Source organism: Psammomys obesus, unplaced genomic scaffold (genome assembly GCF_907164565.1).
Source record: "Psammomys obesus unplaced genomic scaffold, mPsaObe1.curated_primary_1811, whole genome shotgun sequence".
Classification (NCBI taxonomy): Eukaryota; Metazoa; Chordata; class Mammalia; order Rodentia; family Muridae; genus Psammomys; species Psammomys obesus.
Window position 1 is genome coordinate 18,730,322 of NW_026587216.1, and position 23,415 is coordinate 18,753,736.

Sequence of the window (23,415 nt, forward strand, 5' to 3'; positions counted from 1 at the left end):
GCTATTGGGCCAGGCCATACGAGCTCCTATAACCAGGACCGGAGGGGGCCAATAGCCCAGATGACCCCAGTGCTATCTGTATGACCAAGACCAGGGCAGGCCCTTAGGTCCTTAAGCTTGCATAGGTTAAGACCCCATCTTCTTGGAAGAAATGACACTACCCTGGGTTGAGTCTCAATTTCGCACCAGGAAATTTTCCCCCAAATTTTACCAGGCTTAAATATGTTGGGAATAAAGCTGTTATTAGACTTCCTGAAGTCTGATCCAGGTTATGAAGTCAATCTGAACTGGGTTTTCATTCCTGTCTCTTTGCTCCCCTGTATGACACCTGTAGGAACCCTCAAAGCCCTGGTGTGTTAGGAAACGCTCACCAACAGAGGTGGCAGACACAATTTTGCATAAGAGTATGAGCTCACATGAAAGTTTCCTTTCACATTTCTTTTTCTGTTCCCCTTTAAAAGAATGCTGATGATTGTAGCCACCATCCAGACAAACAAGGGAAGGAGTTCAGCCGGCCTTTAGCCTCTGACCTCAATAGTTCATTCAGCTCAGCTCTCCCCTTCTATATCACGTGTGATTAGTTTCTTTGGCATTGACGGTTTGAGAAACTGCAAGCTGTTGAAAGATTCAGAGAAACAATTCTTACCCCTTTCAATGTACGCCGTAGGATTGGAGGATGTTGTAGCTGGAGAGGAAACCGCTAAGATGGTGAAAAGATGCCATTTTATTCCTTAGCCCATAGTAAAACCACAGAACTCGTTTCTCAGCCATGCCTCCTGTCTCCTTTGGGTGGCGCTGTGCACAGCTTCCTCCGGATGCAGGGCAAGTACAACCTGGAGAGGACTGAAACCAGAGCTACTCAGTCCGCAGCACCAAAGACAGCCGATCAGTTGCCATTCCTGCTGGCAGCTGAAAAAGTCTGCGGTCTGCCCCGCGGGGAGCATGCTCCGTCTCTCCCGCGTTCTCCGCCTTTCTTCATCCCGCACAGCCTCAGAAGCTGAGCTCTGCACAGAGCATCCACAGGCTTTTTTTTTTTTTCTTTGTGTTTTGGCCGCATTTGGCGAGGCTGTGATTAGACTAAAGCAAAGGAGGAAATCTGCGACCTCCCCAATCCCCGCCCGTCTTGTCTTTCTTTTCCATACCCTTGCGGGTTTGCCTCTGCTAGAGCTTGCATTCTGCTAGAGTTTGCAGAACAGAGCTCTACATCTTTAGACGGAGTTGGGAGGGATTCTTGCTGCTTGTACTTCCCAGGCGCTTCAATAGCCTACACCGCTTTTCTTCGCTCAGCCACCTCTGCTAGAACTGTCATGAACTCTTCCTTACTTAATCTTTGTAAGGTGCTATCTGTTTCCTGTTTTCTGCTGGGATCTGTGCTAAAATGACAACTAGTGAAAACATAATGACCCTTAGATATTCGAGCTTGCTGGGTAGCAAATAGGCAGAAATACCTATTTACAAATACCTAGATGCCAAGGTGGCATATTTCTTGATGCCCCTGTAGATATAGATATGAGGAATAAAGGGCCAGGAAGATTAGTTAAGAGGGCAGAGCAGGGAGCTGGGGAGATGGCTCAGTGGGTACAGTGCTTGCTTTGCAAGCCTGAGGATCAGGGTTCGGATCCCCAGGACCCATCTAAGGTCACCTGTCATGCCAGCATCCTGATGGCAAGATAAAGGGAGGAGATGGAAGAATCCCTGTAAATTCAGGGGTCAGCTAGCTGATAACAAGAGACCCCACTTCAAAGAGGATGGAAGACAGACATCTGAGGCTTCCCTGTGACTGTGGAATGACATGAATGACAGGCACCATGTCATTCATGTGTCTGCACTCACACATAGGAACATGCACACATATACAGATCTCTCTCCTCTCTCTTGGCTCTGCTCTGCTTTGCTCTGGGAATAAATAGATATGGACAGAATCGAAGAATGCTTCCCATCCCAACCCTCACAAGGCCTGGCTGGTGGAGGCGGCAGGATCTCTGTGATGACTGCCTGCTGTGCAGATCGTACCTTTAGAATGGCTATTTGCTTGCCATAACGCTCAGTGCTGGGCATCTTAGAGCAATCACGGCTGTGTGCTTGCCCTGTTTAACTTCACCCATCTGACCACTGGGTATAATGTGTAGGGAATGGTAACTTGATTTTTAAGTTTGTTTTTGGTCAAGAGTACAATGTTAGTTACTTTTTGGAGTGGCAAAACATCTTAAGTAAGCAATTAAAGGAAGGCAGGGTTTGCCTTGGTTCATGGCTGGAGGGTACAGTCTCATGGGCGGTAGGGAAGCTACGGTGCCAGGAGTGGGCGGGTGTTGGTAACATTGTTCCTGCAGGCAGGAAGCTGGCAGAACACTGGCGCTCAGCTTCTTTCCTCTTTTCCACACTTTTATTCAGTCTGGGAAGCCAAGCCCGTGCCGGGGTGTTGCCAGAGGACCGGAGCGTCTCTGGAAACAACCTCACAGACACACCCTAAGTTGCACTTTCTAGGTGATTTCAAATGCAGCCAGACTGAAGAGGAAGGCTTGTCCCTAGAACTCAGGTGCCGATGGAGGTAGGAAGGGGGATGGGGCCGCGAGGTCCCCACAGTGAGCTTGATGCGTGACTAAACGGGACGTGGTGATTTTCTATCTGGAGAACAATGTTGATGAGCTGAACATGTGGCGACCAGCAGGGTGGTGGCCACGGATGCAGCTCACAGAGCATTCTTGCTTTACTTCCTGGGAGCATGATGGGGGTGAGCCTTCTTGTCTGCTTGATGGTGAATGGGCTCACAGCACTTGCTGTGTGTGTGTGTGCGGTGTGCCACTTCAGAGCAGAAGCTTTGGAACAGGCAGTGCTTGACAAGTCATGCTTGCAATTTCCCTTCTCTACAGTGACCAGCAAAATCAGCTCCTTTGGCCTTTGGTTCCAGAGTGAGGGCTGGCACAGACATAAGTCCACAGCGAGCCGTGTTAGATATGTCTCAGGGGTGGGAAGTAAAATATTGTGATTTTAATTCATTGTGATAAAAAAATCATTTTGAGATCAGAGCCTGACCCACACTTTCATCATGGCTTGGCTTGGAGTGCACGTAATTCTATGCAGAGCATGGCATGGGCATGGAGGCCCGAAAGACCACATCTCATGTGTCAAAGTGCCAAGTCCTGTGCAAGGGGGAAGAGGGACTCATGGATCATTTTAGTGTCATCCTGTGTAGGAAGGGGAGGGTAGTGAAGTGGCAGAAATACCGGAGCAGTGTGCAAAGATGGCTGCAGACTGGGGCAGAGGTGTGCCGGGGTGGCTGTAAGAGCCTAAGAGGACCTGGTGGAGGCAGTAGTTGTGAAATTAAGGGGAACACAGGATGAAGGATGAAGTGAAAGGCTAACAGATGCTACTTGGCAACCCCTTGGAGATGATAATGGGCACAGGGAGGAGTCCAAGGTAATCCTGAGGTTTGCTAAGGTTTGTTTTGGGCTCTGAATTTGTCTCTGCAGTTTCTAACAAATGACCTGGGATGCTTGTGCTGGTCATTAAAGCCAAGGACTCCATGTCTCGCTCTCCAGGTTCTTTTCCTCAGCAGAATAGTGGATGGTGTCATCAAGCCTGTGGGCACATTTTTGAACTTTGTTTTCTCCGCTGACATGTGAAGGTGGTTGGTGAAAGAGCCCACAGGCAGACACACTTAAGTTTGGGTCTGGAATGGTCTCCGAGGTTTCTTGTGTTAAAAGCTTGGTCCTGACAAAAATGGGACCTGATGGGATCTCTCTGTCTCTCCCTCCTAGGTGAGCAATTCTACTTTGTTTCACACAGCTACCATTCCATGCTGCTTTTCCATGGGCTCTAGCGTCAAAGGAATCAAGCAATCATGGGCTAAAACCTCAAGACCATGAGATAAAACGAAATTTCTTTCCTGGTTGACTGCCCTAGGTATTTGTTTAGTCCTGGTAGATTTTCTGGAGCATAGGCTCCAGAGGAGAGAGTGGTATTTGGTGACATGTGGTTGTTGTGTACGTTTGTGGGTATGGAAGACTCGGGAGAAATGAGCGGCTCCTCAGGCCAATGGGATTTTGTGAATTCTCACAGAACGCCTCAGTGGCATTTACACAACTTCAACACATCACTCACCAGAGCAAGATTTTAAAAGAAAATCTATAAGTGGGTTCAGGCCATGCACTGGGTACTTCACTAAAGGGCATCACTCCCACAAAGAGCTCTTATTTCATTTGTGAAGGGGCTGGAGAAACCGCAGATGCTGTGAGGCTTTCTGAGTCAATGTGTGGCATGAGATGTCAAGTCGTCTGTTGGCCTCTCCTGTTTCTTACCATGCTCTGCCCTGGCGTCTCTTCACACTTTCTTTACCTATATGAAAGGGACTGCCTGAGTTCCCTGCCACCCCCTGATCATCATGGACTATACCACAACTGAACCAGATATCCTCTGTGACTCCTGGAACTCCTGGGACTCCTCCACACAGCCCCTGGGACTCCTCCACACAGCCGGAGCAGCGAATTTATGGTGAGGCTTGGGGGGAGACTGTGGCAGCAATGAACACTGTGGCTTCAAGGCATGAGCTCAGGGATACATTCCAGAGGTGGAGGTCAGCCATCCAGTCTTTGCGTCCCTTTGTTTTCCAGTGCTGAAGATCAAACCCAGGGCCCAATGCATGGTAGGCAAATGAACTGTCTGCTATTGACAAGCCCTCAAAATGACTTTGAGGGCCACTGGTCTTGTTGACTTCATAGACAGAATTTGTCCTCACTAGAGAAATGAAATTTGGGAAGTATTTGCTGGAGAATATCCAGTAAGGAAGTGAGTCGTGGGAGTCAGGCATTGAACTGGAGGCGTGCTAGATAGACCTTGTCCTGTGATAATCTCGAGTGCCACTATTAAAAAGCCCATGCCCTGGGCTGGAGCAACTGGCTTCGACTCCTAGCATCGCCCTGGTGGTTCACAACCAGTCCATGGAGATCTCTCTCGCACCCTCTTCTGGCTTCCTCAGGTACTGCACACATATAGGCAGGCAAAACACCACACACAGAAAAAAAACAAAAAACAAAAACAAAATCCAAAAAGGTTTAAAAATTTGTGTGTATTTTTTTTTTTAAACACAGGTCCTCACTGTGTATCCTTGCAACCCCTTGGGAGGCAGAAGCAGATAGTGAGTTTAAGACTAGCCTGGTCTACATAGAGAGTTCCAGTCTAGCCAAGGCTACATAGGTAACCCTGTCTCAAAACAATAACAACAAACAAACAAACAAGCAAACAAACAAAAAAGCACATACATCATTGATTTCAGTGTTATATAGTGTTAAAGGAAATCCTAGATAAAGACCAGGTGGCATCCACCTTAAACTTAGCTGCTGTTCTTGCCGGTGACAGCCCGATTTACTTATTTATAAATCTGCACTGTTTCAATTATTTATGACTTTCTGCTCAAACTGGGTGCTGACCCTCTGCTCCTGTAACACCCATGTGGGTCACTGGCAGGACCCTGCTGTGCCCGTGTGTGAGGTGTGCTCATTGGCAGGACACAGTGTGGCAGCGTGGCAGGGAAGTCTCACTGTAACAGACGGCCAGGCTGGGGGTGTCCTGTGGGCAGCCTGAGAGAATTGGGGTGGTGCCAGGAACCCCACAATGCCTGGAATGAGGCTTGATTCCTCAGCTCGACTAGCCTGGACCTTCAGTTTCTCTTCCACTCGGCCTGTTGATAAAGGGAGCAGGTTGAAGGCCTTCCCCACTGTGATGGGCCGTCCAAGGGAAGGGGAAAGAAGTGGCCGGCTGCTTCACAAAGCAAGTCAACCAGCAGGCCAATGGCTTCCTCCGAACTCATTACTGCCTCTGTGCTCATGATACTGCTCAATCCGAGAGACGTCCTACCTACTACAATCCGAACGCCAGGGTCAGAGCATACAGGGCCGAGAGACCAGACCGAACCGTTGTTAGTTCACAGAACTCCAATTCTTTATTCATCACAGCTTGCTCACAATGACATACAGGAAAATAGCACTAATGAAGAGTAAATATGCAGGCAGCAACCTTCAGGAGTTGGGAGTTGAGGGAGAAACGATTTCAAAACTGCAATAGGTACTTATGCTGGGTATCTGCTGATTCTTTTAGTTGGCACAAACGCCCTGCCTAGGCCCCCCCCTTAACTGCATCAGCATCACAGATGGAGTGATTTGGTCTTGTTTATGGGCAGCATTGCCCTACACTGGGGAAGAAAGACCAGCTTGAGTATAAGTCCACAGTGTTTGTGATTTTTGTTTGTGTTTTTAATGCAACAACCAGCTCACAGTCTCCAAGTGGAAAAATATTCAGTAGCATCATGTGCTTGTACTACAGGCAAAAGCTTAAAATGAACATCATCACCCATGGCATCCACAAATAAGCCACCTGGCACGCTAAGTAATTCATTCCATCCAAAGAACTGAAAGAAGAGAAGTAAGCCCGCTTCATGAAGAACGGTTTCATGGCTGCTTGAACTCTCTGGCTCTACATTCACACGCAGCACTTTAGAAGGTTCAGCCCCTTGCTTCTAGCCTGACCGAGCTCAGATCCGTCTTCCCACCCTTCTCTTTCTGAAACCCAAACGCATCTGCAGCACAGCACGGAACCCATGAGTAGAAGCGAGTGCTATGAATGGTGGTTTCCCTTAGCCTGGCTCTGTGGTTTCTAGGCAGGAAGCAGGCGATGAGCAGATGAATGTGGAGGTTCACATGGAGACACAGTACCTGTGATCTAGGTGTGGTCTTGGTCAAGCTCAGAGATGATGGGGTCATCTAGGTCATTAGGCAATGGTGGATTTCTAGCACCATAGACTGTCTACTGACCTCATTTTTCCGTTAGAATGAAAAAGGGCAGGGACCAGACTTCAACATGGGGAGCTTCCGAAAGAACAGACCTAGCAAGTTCATTTGAGTGGAAAGACACAACATCAAAAGCCTGTTACAGGACATGTAAGATTATGAAATAACTTGCATAATGCAATACTTGTATTTTTTAACAAAAATGTAAATATTTACAAAATAAGATCCAAGGTACTTTTTAAACATCAAGCAAAACATTCTGCAAAGAGACTGCATTGATTTTTTATTTTATTTTTGATTCTGGTTTTTTGTTTTGTTTTGTTTTCAATAATGAGTTCTTTTTAAACCATGTCATACATTTCCCGTACTGATATCGCATGATCTGTTATAATATAGGCAGGGGGATTTCCTACGGGAGGGGCGTGCCGAACCCGCCGCCGCTGCTTCAGCCAGAGAGTTCAACCTGCAGCTCCTTGTTCCTGCGTACCTCTGCGGCGTGCCTCTCCTAGGAAACAGCGGAGGCAGAAGAGGTCAGTCCGCGTGCTCTAGAGAACCAGGAGAGCCCCCTTAGCCTTTGCTGGACGCGCTTGGCCAGACATAACCCTACATAACCCTAATAATTTCCGCCTAAAGACAGGAATTCCTAAAGGAATTTTCTTCACTGCACAAGGAAAAGGTGGGCCCAGGGAACATCACAGCAGAGAAGATGACAAGCCACACATATCTTTATTGTCCTATACCCCCCTCCTCATGCGCCACCGTCCTTTTCTGGTGAGCAACCCTGGAACCAAGCGTCTTGTAAGTTATAGGCAAGCCTTTTACCGAGGAATTGTACCCTAATCCTGGACAGCACAGCGACAGCATACCACCACCACCTTCGTTCTTTGTTTAAACTATGATCAAAATGTCAAATGATTATTAGGACCCGGAAGGGACAGGAGCTCCACAAGGAGACCGACAAAGCCAACAAATCGGGATTTGGAGGGCCTGCAGAGACCGATGCACCAACCAAGGACCATGCCTTGAGAGGACCTAGACCCCCTGTTCAGAGGAAGCTCACAGGAGGCTCAGTCTCCAGGTGGGTTCCTTAGGAAGGGAAGCAGGGACATGGTCTTAGTGGCTGGCTCTTTGATCACTTCCCCCTGGAAGGTACAGCCTTGCCAGGCCACAGAGGAAGACAATGCAGCCAGTCCTGATGAGACCTGATAGGCTAGGTGGACCTCCCCTATCAGGGGACTAGGGAAGAGCATAGGGGAAGAAGAGGGAGGGAGAGTAGGACTGGGAGGAGACAAGGGAGGGGACTACAGCTGGGATACAAAGCAAATACATTGTAAAAAAAATTAAAAATATACAGTAAAAAAAAAAAGGAGAAAATCTTGAATACATTGACTTCTGTATAAATTCTGAGACTGGCAATAACATATAACATTGTTAGTTTCCTGATCATCTTAATCGTATTTCCCCCACCGCCCTTTTTTTTTTTTTTGACTATTTTTAAGGATTCTGGGCTTGCCCATGGGCACTTAGAAAAACTGAGATTCAGAAAGGGGGTGTTGGCACTTCTTTCTAACACCTTCTTGGTGAAGGCCTTTCCGAACTCTAGTCAGCAGCGGTTCCAATGCTGCGCTGCATTCTCTGGCGCACACTGGCCTGGGCAGTCCAGCAGAATCCTCTTTCCATGCTACCTGGAAGGCCTGGGGTTCCTAGCCTTGCATCGCCGTTGGTAAAGACTGCAAGCAGATGCTCTCAGGCCTGTCACGGCCGTCCCTGCTGCATAACGGCTTTTCACGAGCCGGCAAACCAATACAGTTGCATTCTGCATCTGAACATTTGCATAAGTCAGATCGTCCCTTGAATAAGGCAGTCACACGGTTCTAAACAGGAGAACCCCAGTTCTTGTCAGCTTGGCTGTGGTGATGTATAGTCTTGACTGTGCCATTTCTTGCTTGGCACATTGTATGTTGTTGGTGGGTATTCATTTGCATAAGGAAACTTTACTAATAAAGACGCTAGGGCCGGGAAGTGTACTTTCGAAGGGGAGGACTGATGGAGAAAAGGTGGGTGCAGGGTTTTTTACTTGATGCTTCTAATTGGATGACCATAGGCACATGGTTTTGCAGAAAGGTCTAAATGGCTGTTGAATTGAATTTTGAAATGCTAATTACTCATTATACTATTTCTTTCCTATTTAGAACATCTAAAAATTGCTTTTCTCCTCATATAGTTTCTTTGATTCACACTCAATGATTTTGAACATCTATCAAATAAATCTTGCTATTAAACTCTTCCAATGTCAAGGTATCTGTGCTTACAGTTTTTTTTTTTAATAGCATAACACCGAACACATATTTGTCACCTAATGTGTGTATGGATATGTGTATATCCATACAGATTTTGCTCAGATTAGTTACCTTAATCCTCACAGCATTTTACATTTCGATGAAAAATCGAAAGCACAGGAAGGCTGGGTAACTTTTCTAAGCTCATATAACCAGCAGGTGGTTGGATTCAGCATTGGTTATATTATGAACAAGAAAGTGCATCCCCACCTCAAATTTAGACTGTAGGAGGTGTAAAAAGTGTCATATACCCTGTGCTTCCTCCAAAGTTCTAAATTAGTGGAAGCAGGAAGTAGACCTAGTGAAGAATGTGAAAGCAATGTAACTTAACCGGTTTAAACCAGCCTTTCATAGATATTGAAAAAAAAACAAACCATAAAGAGAAGGAAAAAAGGCATATGTAGAGAAATCAAGTTGTGTTTGGAAATATGGGGAAATTGGCACAGATGCAGCGGAGCCCTCTTTGGCTCAGTTATTATGAGGCAAAGCTGTGGCAGTGTCCCCTTTTCATGCAGATGGGGACTCATTAGTGAAAGCTGGGCTCTTATAAAACTGGGAAGGTGCCAGCCCTCGGCCTGTGCTGGAGACAGCAGAGCTTCAGGTATGACAGGCAGCTTCGCAGGAGTGCGCCGTAGGCTGAAACCTGTTTACCCTGAACCTCACTTCTTGCTCAAATCAGGAAAGCAATGTTTGCTGAGCGAATCACAGACTTAATCCAGGTTCGAGATAACTTTAAAAGAAAATTTAGATAAGCCTTCTGAGTTTCTAAGAAAATATTTTCAGGAATTTTGGTTGATCTGCTATTTGGGAACTTCACACCTGCAATACGAAATGCTTGCCCCTGATGCATTGGTGTGAAGCTAAATGAAAATGTTGAAAAAGCCAGTGTCGGCCTGAACAGGTAATGTCACCAGTGAGTGGCCTTGATCAGAATCTCTTCTGTGGAGTTCTTTAGGGACATTGTCTGTGAGGTTCTCTAGGGAGGTTGTCTGTGGGGTTCTCTAGGGATTTGCTTCTTTAGTTACATCCACTTTATTGTGGGTCTTATAATTTTCCAGGTGCACTTAGAGGTCCTGGACCTGTAGTGACTAGATCCAGGCATGTCTAAATCCACAAAACGATATTTGCAATTTCCCTCTTTCCACTCCTCCTCAAGGAGAAGGTAGTAGGATTTTGACACTGTAAACATTACTTTTAGATGAAAATATCTATGAATGGTGGCTTTAGGAAAACTTCCGGTTCTCTGAAAAATGTGACTTAGAGACTTCTTTTTGGAAGCCAACAAACGTGAGGTCATTTCTTTTTCTACCCTTATCTCTTAGATCCTCTTTAGTGAATGTCCGTATCAAATGTAATAAGATCAGGAACCAGACGACCTCAAGTTGTCAAGTAATAATTGTATGAAATTTCATTGTCTAAGTTTATTTAAATTCATGATAATGTCAGCATCACCATGTTCTTCTCTTTTAAATTAACGGTCATGACCCTGTGCTATAAAAGATTGATCCGAAATAAGTTGGGAGAGATCATAAAAGTCCTGATGTCATATCTCAAGATGCTGGTGGTCAGGGGGTCAAGGGCAACCATGGAGTATCACTTCTAGTGCTTTTGTTGAGATTGCTTATGTTCAGCATTCAATGACTAATTAGGAGTAACACCTTCAGCTCGGAACACAGTTTGGTCTGGGAAAGGCTTGCATTCATACCTGCTTGCCATGTAATCTTGGCCAAACACAGTACACTCTCTGAGGAATAGGTTCCTTAGGTGTGGAATGGAACAATTCCACAATTTCTTGGTAGCATTGCTGCTTGAATTAAACGTGACAATACGTGCAAAAGCGCCTGGCCTATATCGAGCAGTCAATAGTGGCTGCTTATGATCCCATCCTCTTTCCATGACACGTTCAGTAGCAACTGGTCACACCAATGGCACTCGTGAATCAACAACAGCAAAATGAAGATGAGGAGAGTGTTACAACTATACGCTCGACTTGATGGCAATTGAAATCTACACTTACATATTATCAAAATTACCTCATAGGAAAATAATCTTGTTTTCATAGAAAAATATTTTCCCTTTGATCTGTATCACATAATGTACTGCTGTTGTCGTGAAAGTAATGCTACAAAGCATCTACCCGATGCTGGTTGGACTATCAGACACAGCCTTGCAGAAATCCTGCCCCTTCCTTCCTCAGTTCCACACTTCTCGTTGGTGAGGGTAAAACTGACTGTGTGAGCTCTGCTGGAGAAAGCATCTCTTTAAATTATTTCTGCTTGGCAAGAGCAGGGTTTGTCCTACTGTGGGAACGTTGGTGTCGATAGAACCTGACACCAGAACGCTGTTTCTACTCAAAACAGATAATTGAGAAATTTCTCTCTCCTATTTTATTTTAAAGACAAACTCTCATGTATTCTGTAGCCCAGTCTGGCTTCAAGCACATGACCCTCGCTTTCATTCTTCCAAGTGCTGGGATTATAAATTAGACCTACCGAGCCTGGCTGCTGAGAATCTTTTTCTATTATTTCCCCTTTCCATGTTTCTAAGTGCACAGCGGAGACCCTGGAAATGCTCACTGAGCAGTCAACTCATTAATATGTAATTTCTGAAGTAATTGCCTTTCCAGATGTCAGGTTTCAGAAAAGCTTCTGTTACAGAGGCAGCACAATGCGCCCCCAGCATTACACAACTGTTTTCTTCTGTAAGTTGTCTTGGTCATGGTGTTTTTGTCATGATAATGGAGAAAGAAACTAAGACAGCTGGGTATCTCCTGGGGAAATAAAGATGCAGCTCTTCAAACCAAGAAGTAAACACCCTTCACAGGCTGGACATTGTCAGGGGAATTTCAGGTAGAAATGTATGCATGTATAAGTGCATGTATGTGTGTGAGGGGCTAGGTCCAACTGTGAGCAGAGGGGGCAGGAGACAAGTGAAAAACACACAGAGGAAAAATTAACTGATTAAAAGCAACACTTCCAGAAATACTAGTTGAAGTATGAAATTTTTTGTGAACTACTTTACAAATAAATAAAAGCAAGAGGGATAAACGATAAATTTGCATCCATGTTCTTTCAAAACCAGTGGCATCCTTAGACTGCTGGTGAGGCAGAGTTGCTCTGGGTACTAACGGTGAGGTTGAGTTGGAGAGTGAGATCAGCGTATTGCATCCTTGGCAACGGCACTGGGCCCAGGATGCTAGGTGAAGGCTGATGAGAACCAACAGTAGCAGGAAGCAAGGAGCCCCTCAGAAGACACCCGTAAGCTGAGGACAGGGGAGGAGACAACGGCAAAGGGAACTTTGCTGTCTTGGATCTCAGAGAAGCACGTGCTTTGGGGCCACCACATGTGACCTATGGAGAGCTGACGTCTGACTTGAGACCCTGGGAGAGACAGGCTGCTGCTCTGAAGAGCTTGAGTGCACCTCTTTACAAATGTCAAAAAGTTTCTGAAGTTGCTCTCCTGGCTTCTGCCTGCCTGCATCTTTAGGGCATGTTCCCTCATCTTCCAGAGCCTCAAGGTTTCACTGCCAGAGCCTGCAGCCTTCCTCAGGCAGAGCTCTCAAAACTCATGAACTGCACATCCGCCTAAAAGGACCTCTGGGAAAATAGTATTTTTGAAAGACTGGGTACAAGTCGTGCGTGCCTGCAGTTTGAGCTCTGAGTCTGAGGCAGGAGGATTATGAGTTTGCGTGTAAACTCTCAGTGCTTGGAGGACAATGACAATATCTTTCACACCTGTGGTGCCTGATGTCAAACGGCTGTGAGAACAGGCAGGAAGGGTGAGAAGTTCCTATTTTTCAACCTTAATCCAATTTCCGGAAATAGACAAAGCAAAACTATTCATAGCTACATTGTGTGTTTTTTCAAAGGCAAGCTTTTGGGAGATGCAGTGTGTGTGTGTGTGTGTGTCTGTTTGCACACGTACAGGAGGTTAATGAGAAAGGCCTGAGGACACCAGAACTTGATGAACTAATAGTCCCTCTGCTACGTCCCATGCCCCAGTTTTCCTTGTGGATTTTCTCACATGGAGAGAATGGGCTTATGATAAACATATTTTAAATTTGGTTTTTGTGTTAAATATGTAATATTTTAATGAAATACTATTTGTAAATTTTATAACATTAGGTATTATAGCACGAATGTAATCATATTTTTAAATATTACATATGTGCAAGTTAATATTTTTCCAACACATCGGTTTGTACAGATGTGGTACACACATTAAAACCAGCCTTCTGGAGTCCGCCGTGGCTGGACCTTTGACGAGCTCTGCAGTGCTGACATAGCCCTTCGTTCCCTTTCTCAACACAGGGTCAGGCCCCAGAGTCAAGCGACTGATGAGAGCAGCCTGAGGCTGGCTGTGCAGCCCCTGTCCCCAGCCCACGGCGGCCCCAGCTGTGCTGCACCCACAGCCTGCCCTGTCCGGTGCTCTGCCGCCCTTACCTTTTCCTGCAGACGTTCAATGATAGCAGCTAGATTAGCCTCGCGGTTTTCCTTAATTTGTTCCATTTTCAGGATCAGCTTCTCCTCTGCCATCTTGCTGAAGTTGTTGTTCTCCTCCAAAGCCTTCTGGAGGACTTCTCGCTCGTGCTCCCTCTTCTCGGCCAGTTGTTTCAGCACCTGAGCCTCCTGAGACTGGGGGGAAAACACAGGATTTACGGTTGTCTGGCTACCGACTTGGCTGCATGCTAGACCTGGTGCTGCAGCATGGGCAGCACGGCGGCTCACCTTGTTCAGTACGGAGACCTTAGCACTTCCTACAGAATACATTGGCGGGGCTGAGGCTCCCTGAATTTTCAGCTGTGAAAGTTTTGGAGAAAGCGTCTTGGAAATAGCATTAGCTCTCATCAAGGAGTTTCTTTTCTTTCATATATATATAAATAAATTTACATATTAATATATAAATATTAATAAATATTAAATATATAAATAAATATATAAATAAATAAATATTAAATATATGTATTTAAATAAGATGGTGCTAAAGATTTATACAACAGGAAATGTTAGAATGAGCCACTGGACCACAGCGTTGCGTAGGAACCTGAAGAAAATGGGTAAGGCCTGGGGCTTGGGTTTTCTTTCCCTTCTGCCCTTTTCTCATCTTTTCAAAAATTTTTTTAATTTATTTTTTATTTATTACAATTTATTCACTTTGTACCCTAGTTCTAGCCCCCTCTCTCATCCCCTCCCAACCTCATCCTCCCTCCCTCTTCTCCCCCCCCCCATGCCCCTTCCCCAGTCCACTCGTAGGGGAGGTCCTCCTCCCCTTCCATCTGGCTCTAGCCTATCAGGTCTCATCAGGACTGGCTGCACTGTCTTCTTCTGTGGCCTGGTAAGACTGCCTCCCCCCTCAAGGGGAAGTAATCAGTGAGCCAGTCACATGTCAGAGAGAGCCCTTGTTTCCCTTATTAGGGAACCCACTTGGAGACTGAGCTGCTATGGGCTACATCTATGCAGAGGGGTTCTAGGTTAAATCCATGAATTGTCCTTGGTTGGAGTATCAGCCTCAGACTTTGGACAGAGTGCAGGGAATCTTATGAAAGAAGGGGGAGATGAAAGACCTAGAGGGGACAGGAGCTCCATAAGGAGAGCAACAAAACCAAAATATCTGGGTTCAGGGGCCTATTCTCACCTTTTGTTCATATAATTCACTTTGTCTTTTTATTATACTCCCATTCTTCCCTTTCCCTAGGAACTATTAATAAAGTCTCTCAAGCTGGAGCTGTGGCTCAGTGGTAAAGGGCACTTGAGGGGACTAAGGTTCCATACTTAGCATCCACATGGCAGCAAACAGCTGTCCTCAACTCCAGTTCTAGGGAAAGCAATGCCTTCTTCTGGCTCCTTAGACACACACAGTACACAGACACAAATGCAGACAAAGCACCCACACACATAAAATAAATTATCTGTAGGGACTTGAAACATTTACACAAATTTAATGTCCTCTTGGCCAAAAACCAGAAGAAAACTCTGGTTCTGGCTGTCACTCTTCGGTCAGAGCAGGGGAATTACTGTGACCCCGTGGCCCTGCTGGAATGAGAGCAGAGACAGGGTTAGCTGTGTCTTGGGTATGCTCTCCCTCCTTAGCATCAGCAGGATAAATGGCTCTCTGTGAGTGTCATCACTAGGGGCTTGATAATGCTAGACACCTGTACCTACCTGCTGAGATCTACTTTCAAGGTTCTTTAGTGAGGCCGAGGAATTTATAGTCTACCCTTCCCAAGATGCACTGGCTGTCTTCCTGCTTCAGCCTCTAAGTGCCAGGATTAAAGGAAAGAGCCACAGTACTTTGTGGTTTAATCTCTCTCCACACTCATGTGAACAAGTACACGCCTTTATGCGGGCATATGTGGAAGTCAGAGGTTGCTGTTGAAATGTATCCCTCAACTGTTTCTCTGTTATATTTGTTCATCTATTTTTGAGATGTAGTCTCTTGCTGAACCCAGAGCTTGCCATTTTATAGACTAGCTGGCCAGAGAGCCCCAGGACCCACTCATCTGTCTCTGAGCCCAGAGTGACAGGGCTACAGATAAGTGCTGGGTATCTGAACACGAACCAGCAGGCGTGTGCAGTAAGCATTTTATCCATAGGGCAATCTTTCCAGCCTTGGAACTCAGTGTTTAAACTAATTCTTCACTAGAACATAGCTCAGAGGCTCTCAAACTCTCCACAGTTCTACAAGGGCTGAAAGGCAGACTTAGTGCTGTATTTATTGCAGCCTCTAACAGACTCTTTCTGCCTACAGTGTCCCTGGCTTTATTCCCTGGACAAGGGCAACGTATGATCTAAAGAAGTGGAGAAGCATGTCCCTACCGGTGTGCGGGAGAAAAATTCTCACTGCATGTCCAAACAGGTATTTCTGCTCTGTGCTGTGGCTGGGCAAATTAGCAGGAAGGCAGGTGGACCGTGTGGGTTTAGAGAGAGGTGGAGAGAGAGGTGAGAGGTGGAGAGATGGAACCTGGTAAAAGTCAGTTGCATTTGAATTGCTCAAAGGTAAGTCGTTGGCCTTGCGGGAACATGCATGAGAGTTTGTTTCTGACACAGAAGGTCTCTGAGAATTGACATGCAGAATTGGGCAAGACAGTGGCCGGATGATTCAGTGTACAAGTACGTTAAGGAAAATGCAGAGCTGTTTGGGAAACTGAGGCAGATTGCTGGTAAACACCGTTTGTGCACATCCTCAGCAACTCAGGATCACTGGAATAATGTGGCCAGAGGTGCATGAAGGTACGGTAATGAGACAGGGAGGAGAGTTATTGTCCATTCAGGAACACTTGAACATTTTGCAGAGAGGTTAATTAGCATCTTTTACACCACCTTGTCTAAGAGTTTAATTACTGCACAAATGAATCGGATGATAAATCTGTGTTAACTAGTCCATAAAATTCACTTTATTTTACATACACATAAAAGATTTAAGGCTACATTTTAGATGCCACTGGGATATCTGAAGTACAGTAACCCCTGCTGCGTCAACTCCTTGTCTCTGCTCATCACGTGGGGGGCTATTAGTCGATACCCAGAACCATTCTCAAACACTAAATCCCTTAGTTTCAAGGTGCCTTTCCACTTGCCTCAGCTAAAGGCACAGAAACATGCTAAAATACGACAGTTGAGTGTAGTTGTGAGGAACAAAGACCACGGCACTCACTTCCTGCTGGAAAGCCAGGAGCACAGAAAGAGACACATAAAAGAACTCATGGAGTGTCCTAATGAGCCCACCTCGTTCTGAAGCCTGGGCTGGGTTTGCTGTGGTTCCCTCACAGGGAAAAAGAGTCTGTGTGATCTCCCTTGCCAAGAAGACCACAAATAGGAAGGTTTTATGACCGTGAAGAAGCACACTGGCTTTCTGAGTACTGAAGCGTGACTATATAGAAACTACTCCCTTTGCCTACCTCAAGTGCTGTTTTCCAAGTTAGGATGCCAGCTGCAGGTGACAGTTCCCAAAGGAATACAAACTTGCCCTATCAGTCCAAATAGAATAGGAAGTACTTTGCCTATCAGTACAAATAGATGGATTAGGAAGGACTTTAGTGTGAAGTATTGGAGTGTTGCAGAGCTAGGACCTAGTTCCAAGTTGTCGAAGGCTATTTTGGGCCCTTCAACAGTCACTATCCTCCTTGGGGTGTGACCTACTATCCCGGAGAGCAGCATTTGGAACCCTTTGAGACACATTAACATACCAGGCCGTGAGGTTTCACTAATCCCAAAGCCTCACACAGCAGTGAGTTCTACAGCGGAGGTTTCTCTGCTTTCCGGTGACCTGGCCGTTGTATGTTTCCACTAGGGAATTTGAAAAGTGTTTTGGTTTATGATTCCTTTTTTTCTGCCACTATAAATCTTAATGAAACTGTTGCCATGCTGGGACCTGGTGTTGGAGGAAGCCAGAAGCTGTGTTTCCAGGCCATAGTCGGTCATAGCTGACTCAAGAGTAAGCTCCGATCAGCCTCCTCTGAGGTGAGAGTTGTGCTTTTGTGTAGCTACGATACATCACTGGGGGAGAGGTCATGCATTCTAGATTTATTGTAAGAGTTAGAGGCTCCTGCCTGTAGAGACCGGGAGCCAGCACTGTGAGAGGGTTGGTGACTGTAAATTTCACCCATGACTTCAGAGAAGTCATGGGCTGGCAAATGCATACTGCAAATGGAGTAGAGCTGCAAATGGAGAAGCTGAGGCTAGCAGGCTTGGCTACAGTGTTTACACTGTTTCATCTGGATCAAGGAGCTCACTTCTCTTTCGGAGAGAGCTTCCTAGGTCATTAGAGCTCACTGTGCAGTGGGACTATATGAATTAAGTCTTCCTGGACTGGCTTCCTGGGGAAGCCTTTGAATTTAGTCTATTTTGGTGTACACTTTTATCAAGGTCATAAGTATCTTTAAATTTTTATCTTCTTTTCATAATATTAATACTTTGCAAGGCAGTTTTAGTTGCCCTGGCCTACTTATATACATACCTATTATTAATCTGCTTATTCTATCCATTAAGATAAAGACGCTTTTATATTTAAAATATTTATAAAATATGGCAGCAGTGTCAGTCAGAAGCACTCTCCATTGTAAAATCATTTGCTGGATCATAATCCCTGCAAGGCCAGAACTGGGCGCATGTAATCCAGGAATAGCTGACCCCTCATGCTCCTCCTTATCCTTCTGCAGAGAGTAACTTCCTCATTCTTGCAATAGCTGTGTGACATGGGACTTTCTACAAGTCTTTTCTATAGATGAATGTGCTGTAGTTCTTGGAAAGGGGGAATCTCAGCTGAGGAATTGCCTCCATCAGATTGGCTGTGGGCATATTTGAGGGGCATTTTTTGGTTAATGATTGACGGATAAGGGTCCAGCCCAGTGTGGGCAACACCATCCCCAGGCAGGTGGGCCAGGGTTGTTTAAGAAAGTGAGCTAAGCCAGCCTTTAGGAAGTATTCCTCCTTGGTCTCTGCTCCAGGTTCCTGCCTGAGTTCCTGGCCTGACTTCTCTCAGTGGTGGATTGGTATCTGCCAGTCAAATGGGCTCTTTCCTCCTCAAGTTGCTTTTGGTCATGGTGTTATCACAGACACTGGGCAGGGGCAACTGGGATTATGGGTAAAAGCAGAGTTTAGTTGACTTACCCAACAGTGCAGAGACAGGTTCAACGGCAGACATTCTAAGAAACATGTGCTCTTGGCATGATTTGAAAGACACCCCTAAACACTGTGGTCTGCTGCAGATAATCAGACCACAGGTCGCCTTCCCTGGGACATGTGGCAAAGAGAATCCACTAGTAGCTACTCTGGAGCAGCAGAGTGTGTTGGGGTCATCCACCTGGGACACATGGAAGCCTCGTTCTGCCACCTCTTGCTACACGAGTGCTGAACGGATGGTCACAGTGCCTGGGTGGCCAAAGTGTTAGCATAATTTCCTAACTGTGGTCACTTGCAATATGAAGAGTTTAATTTCAAAAAAGAAAAGGAAAAATAGACCCTGGTGACCAGAGGTATTTCAATAAGGAAGAAAAAGTAAGGAAAAAGTTACATTTTTTTGGAATAAGCTTTTCTGTCAGCTGAACCATGGAGCATTAGTTGTGACAGGAAGGGGCCTGTGGTGTGCCAGCCAAGCTCATCACCAGATGGCCGGCGCTGTGACAGTGTGCGCAAATGGCCTAGGGACTTGGGGAAAGTGCCAGGACATCTCACACACAGCGCATCTGATCACCCGTGGAGACGCTTGCCAGCAGCCTTCCAGCCCTGACTTCAGAGAGCTGGAGGCCCGCAGAGGGCTCCTGGGTTCCTAGGGAAGGCCTCAAACATCCTAATAAGTGGGTTTGTACTTAAAAAGCCCTAATAAAAACCACACCTCACCTCTCTGCCCATGTCTCCCCATGTACTTAGTTGAAGTCAGGCTTCTGTCAATTTAGTGACAAAATGCTCACTGTCTATAGATAATCAGGGATACTGATCAACAGTAATGACTGAATTTCTTTACAACAATAGCAAAACATTATTTACCCACATGTAAATGCCATGTGACTTCTGGGCAGGATCTTTACAGATTTGTAATGTATGGGAAAGGAAACAGGCCCAGGGCAATGTGACTCGTGACTAAGGCTGAATCCTGCTTCCCAGTTTTCAGCAGCTTTTTCGTTTTTTAATTTTTTTTAACATCTAGAAGCATTTATTTTATTCAAAACTCAGTGTCTCTTTATGGTTTATGTAGTGGAGTCTGGCTTTGCGTTGCCTCCCAACTCACCCGTCCTCTAGTCTGAACCACTGCCTTCAAAGCGTTTTCCTTATGCTTGCCTCCTGAACCCATTTGCTTGATTTTCAGTCTAACAATCTTCTGTTTTCTGTATTTATCTAACACCGTTTTTCTAGTTTACCCCTTAAAAAACAGATTAAAAAAAAAAGTGCTATGATTCACACAAAGCGCAGATGTGGCCTTATTTTCTTCCTCCGCCTTCCTTTCATTTGAACTCAAAGCCAAGCTCCTTAAAGCACCGCCGCTGTCATTAGCTCCCCTTCTTGCCTCTTGGGCTCATGACTCCATGCTCACTGGCCTTCATGGTGTTCTCAAACACACCGCAACCTTCCGACCCCAGGGCCTTTGCACTTGCTGCTCTTACTACTCTGATTTTATGCTATATGCTATGATATGCTTACGGTTGACTGTTGCCGACTTAGGGAGAGAAAGCGTAATGGTCAAGTCCTCAGTTTCCAGTTAGAGGGAGAATGACTAGCAGGTCCTAGATTATTAAATATCTGTCAATTTTGAGATTTTAATTTCAGGAGACTTACTGCCTATAATTTTGTTTTGGGATGGGAGTATAGAATACGAAGTTTATACAGCTTAAATATTGCTATCTTAGCATAGGAACTTAAATTTTAATTTTTAAAAATTTAAAAGTTTTTATTCACTCAAAAGATAAATTTTGTAGTGATATAGCCAGGCACTGTTGTCACACATCTCTGCCTTCACGGAACTTAATGGAGGGGATGGTTAAATGAGAAGTTCATGCAAATAAACATGTCTTGCCAATCCTGCTATGTTCTGGGAAGGGAGGGCTGGGTACTGAGTAATTATTTGGGATCGATTTGAAAAGCAGATGTTAAGTTTTCTCATTGCTTAGAGAAGTTGCTTGATATACCAGCACGCGTGGTTACTGGCTACTCGGTATGGACTGAAACTCACTGCAGGGGTCAACCAAACTCTACACTTAAAACAGGATGAAACTCACTGGTACCCCTCTACCGATCAACACATCGGTATATAATGCTTTGCATATGAATAATTTAATGTGTTAATAAAATTAATTCACTATGTTTCTGTTTTTATCTGACCACTAAAGAATTTAAGTGTGTGTGTGGCTTACTGTATTTCTAATCAGTAATGCAGTTTCATGTAATGGCATGTACACACAGCTTTTTACTTTCTATTGACATAACAACAAGGACATGGGACGTCAGCAGGCAAGTGAAATGCACATTGAACAGCATGTGAGCGAAATAATTGTCCTGCTTGTTACACTAATGATACCTGCAGTTTTGTCTCCCCAAGCTCCACCTCCGCCTTTTTTTCTGGTGAGACACTCTAATTTTCTTTTGCCTCATCACCAGATGCTGCCCAGCCTGTAGGGCCGTGGTGGGTTTGAGCATCACACTTTTGCCTCTCCTCCACCTTGGTACAGTTGTGGCTGCAGCACGCTTACAAGAAAGAGAAGTTCTGTGGCTGCCAGCGCTGCTGTGTTGTTAGAAGTGACTGGGGGCTGACGGCAGCTAAACTTCCCTGGAGGTGAAAGCGACTGGCGACAAGAAGAAATGTTGGCCTAAAAACAGTTTCCTGACGATAATGCATCATTATGTAAATTCATCAGTCCTCACTCCTGCAGCCACTCTTCAACTTTAGCTGGCACGGTTGGATGGGAGTTATTTGTGTGTCCTGGCCTGATACTCACTGAGACTGATGCACTAACATACTCTTTAAGGGGAGTTAACAGTTTTTCACATGAGTACTAATTAAGCCAGTGCAACCCAATAGAAAAACAAAATCAATGGATGAATGTTTAAGTTGGTGCTTTCTCTTAATTAGCTGTACTTTGTCCTAATTAAAACTCTACTAACAGAACATATTCCACATGGTGATTTTGTCATTGAAAAATGTCCAAATTGCACAATAATTTTAATGGATACACCGTTGTAAAAAAAAATGTTCCAAAATATATATATATATTTTTGAACATCAAAATGCTGGCTGATTCTATTTGTCAATGCCCATTAGCTACGCGGTCAATTTTTAGTTAGATTTAATTGTTTAAATAACTGTTAATAGTTTACTGCTGTCAGGATGTAGGAGTTTTACAAGAACCATTACTTCGTTGCCTCAGGGAGTTTTAGAAGTCCTATAAATTAACACCCAGTTAAATTTTATTATCTCTGTGTTCTTTTCTCCTTCAGCCATTTTCTGTGACTTACGTACAGTAGCTGGAAAGGCCACCGGTGTACTAATCACTGAAGCTGAACTTTGCTTTCTGAATTTTAATTTTGGACCAGTCAATGATTTTTGTATTCTGAGCTCAGTGTCAACTTTGGACGAGTGTGTGTGTGTGTGTGTGTGTGTGTGTGTGCGCACACACGCGCCAGTGCAGGCACGCATGTATAATTCTTCCTGGGCTGTGCTGTGCCCATTATATAGAAGATGCCTCTGCTAAGTGAGAAACTACATTGCCCTGAGTGCAACAGACCCTGGAGGGCTTTAGACAAGACAGCTGGTTACACTTATAAAATAACACCAAAAGAGGCTGCGAAATGTTGAGTTTAGCACATTTACTTGGGTTCATAGCTCAGTTTCTTCATTTTAAATCCAAATTTATAACAATATTAATAGATTATGGTGTTTAATAATGTGGGAGATTTTTGTTTGTAAACAACATAAAAAAGTACTATAATGAGAGTTTCATCCTCACAATAAAACTGTGTGTGCAGGGTACTATCTTAGTGACCCGATGAGTGTAAACTACATCATGATAAAACAAGTGGCAAATACAGTGCTGGATGAAAAAGCCTTCTGTAAAAGAAGGCTTGATGAGAAACTACAACCTTCCAGGACAGGTTCATCCAGATAGAACTTCTTTAATGCACAGATTTGCTAGGATATCTTAGTGCCTTTACACCTTTTAAAATATTTATTTTTAAGTGTGTGTGTGTGATGGGGGTAGGGTGGGCGTGGTATGTGTAGATTCCTGTGAAAGCCAGAGGCGATTCTGGCTGCAATTCTGGCTCTGCAGTTGCAGGCACCGTGAGTCCCCTGAAGTGGGTCCTTGGGTCTTCTGGGAGAGCACTTAAGTGCTCTTAACTACTGAGCAATCTCTCCAGCCCCTGCCCTCAAATCTTAATGCTCATAGTTTTCCTAGTACTTCACTGTAAAAAAATTAAAGGTGTTGAGATGGTGGAGACTCATCCAGGTGTCATTGTCTCTTGGAATCTCTGCTTGAGTGTCTCTCTCCTCTCTCTCTCTCTCTCTCTCTCTCTCTCTCTCTGTGTGTGTGTGTGTGTGTGTGTGTGTGTGTGTAAAAGAGAGGAAGGGAGCAGAAGGGAGGAAGGAAGGAGAGACCTTAAAAACTTCTGTGAATTTGAGGCCAGCCTGATCTATAAAGCAATTTCCAGGCAGTCAAGGCTACACAGAGAGATCCTGTTTTGTTTTGTTTTTTTTTAAAGCCAAACCAAACCAAACTAACCCAAACCAACCCAAATCAACCAGTCAACCAAACAAAACCCACAAAACAAAACAAAACAAAACAAAACAAAACAAAACAAAACAAAACA

At 44.9% G+C, this 23,415-nt stretch overlaps 1 protein-coding gene across 1 annotated transcript in view; it reads right to left on the minus strand.

The window, feature by feature from the left end:
• Positions 1 to 5,918: 5,918 nt before the first annotated feature.
• The window catches only part of Stmn2 (stathmin 2), a 49,794-nt gene continuing 32,297 nt past the window's right edge, over positions 5,919 to 23,415 (minus strand). The window contains exons 4-5 of the mRNA XM_055603331.1: positions 13,564 to 13,755; positions 5,919 to 7,287 (exon numbers count right to left, since the gene is read on the minus strand). Coding sequence (XP_055459306.1) covers positions 7,228 to 7,287; positions 13,564 to 13,755 — 252 coding nt within the window. The 3' untranslated portion in view covers positions 5,919 to 7,227. The remainder of the gene's footprint in view (positions 7,288 to 13,563; positions 13,756 to 23,415) is intronic.